Source organism: Phlebotomus papatasi, unplaced genomic scaffold (assembly GCF_024763615.1).
Source record: "Phlebotomus papatasi isolate M1 unplaced genomic scaffold, Ppap_2.1 HiC_scaffold_61, whole genome shotgun sequence".
Taxonomy (NCBI): Eukaryota; Metazoa; Arthropoda; class Insecta; order Diptera; family Psychodidae; genus Phlebotomus; species Phlebotomus papatasi.
In genome coordinates, this window is record NW_026604807.1 from 100829 (window position 1) to 102548 (window position 1720).

A 1720-nucleotide genomic window follows, 5' to 3' on the forward strand; every position below is an offset into this window, starting at 1 on the left:
CAAAAGACTCTTGGATATCATTGAGCATACGATTGGCTCGAGCTGCATGCAGATAGATCTTGCCCATGAGAACATTCGAAACAGAAACAGCTTCACTCATCAGCAAATTCACAGCATTGATTAGCATCAGATAGGCAAATTCTGCCTGTTCCAACTTGTTGTACGTCATTCCAGCGTAGAGGTACATTTTAAGGAGCAGCTCCAGTCGCTTATTATTGTCAGTTTCGGTCTGCACGAGGACATTCCTCAGAAGGCTCACGACTTCCGTGTACATATCGGCAGCCACTCGATAAAACTGTGCAGTGAAAGCATCTTTGCCCTTGTCACGTAGCTCCTAAACCAGCCTCATGGTCTCAGGGTAGTTCTTGAGAAGCCTCACCCGGTCCTGCTTCACCATTACATCAGCCACTCGAATCACTTCAATTATAAACATTACATTCCTTGTCACCGGTGGATTGCCATTCTTCTGCTCACTCATGATAAATTCTGCTTTCTCCTGATTTCGCATCGATCGTACGGCCTTCTCAAAGCCCGGCAGAAGCCCACAATTGCTCCCCAGGACAAAAGTATACGGCTTCTGTGCAATGTACGTTGAATCACACAGTTCAATTTTATTGCTATCCAGCATTTGACCGTACTTGACGTACTGAATTGTAATCTCAGGTTTATCCTTAGTGACACTCCCAAAGCCCTCACTAATAACTTTCTTGCAGATTCCGCCCCCAATATTCTCCATTTCCGAACGGATCTCATCAAGAGATTTTTTCGGCTTCATTTCCATGTCCACAATGGACATTGAAAGATGAATTTCAAGGATGGATTTTCTCTGCCACCTTCCTCGCATCTTATCAAGCTTCTCCGGACACAGTGGCTTACCCACTCCGAGCGGAATATTCAAGCCGAACATCGCGTCGAACAAGTGCCTCTCAATAGAATCCATATTTTACAATGTAGAGATCGTTTTTCACACAAAATACCAAAGTTTTCACGCAGACTTTACTGCAATGGCGTCGAACACCTTTTATCGTTTGCGGTACTTTTTCCCTCATTATAGGATAGAAAAATAAATTTAGTCTTCTCCAAATCAATTTCATTGACATTTTTGATAGTGATTCTCCACTGAGATTTATCAACCCTACTACAGTTAAGAAGCTTCCATGTGTATACACAGTCAATAGATTCATATTAGGTGAGATTCTTAACAATCTCACCTACTATAATCCTAACAAAATCTCATGTCCTCCGATTGGCTCTAAACCTTGCCAGAATGTGTTTTGACACTTCCTGATCACGAATATATGGATGGCTAAAAACCGTTCCCGTCCGTCCGTCCGTCCGTCCGTCCGTCCGTCCGTCCGTCCGTCCGTCCGTCCGTCCGTCCGGCCGCTCTTTGGAGCTTAATAGCTCCTAAACTAAAAGAGATATCGACTTGCGGTTTTCGGCAAAGGTTATATATCGCATGAAAATTGCAACTTGGTGCATTGACCCCCCACCACCCACCCCTCCTTCAACATTTTGAATACCCCCCTTTTTTGTTTTCTTAATGGCTCCGCCCCTATGGCATCGATCGGGCTCAAATTTTAGGATGTTATAGCTGGGCCTTAGGGCTTTCCATCAATACCAAACTTAAGGTCCCCCGACCCCCCTGACCCGAGCTACAAGGGTCCAAAAAAAATTCTTAAAATGGCCATAACTCCGGTTCTAATTGTCAGAATTTAAA

The 1720-nt window shown here is 44.2% G+C and overlaps 1 protein-coding gene across 1 annotated transcript; it reads right to left on the bottom strand.

Annotated features, from left to right (window-relative positions):
• Nucleotides 1–334: 334 nt before the first annotated feature.
• Nucleotides 335–1035, bottom strand: LOC129809329 (inactive peptidyl-prolyl cis-trans isomerase shutdown-like). The gene has a single exon (XM_055859148.1). The coding sequence runs from the start codon at nucleotides 938–940 to the stop codon at nucleotides 335–337; it is 606 nt and encodes a 201-aa protein (XP_055715123.1). The 5' UTR covers nucleotides 941–1035.
• Between the last annotated feature and the right edge of the window lie 685 nt (nucleotides 1036–1720).

What these genes read in the sequence shown, in the direction of transcription:
- LOC129809329 (XM_055859148.1), bottom strand. Translation starts at nt 940, where the DNA reads ATGGATTCTATTGAGAGGCACTTGTTCGACGCGATGTTCGGCTTGAAT.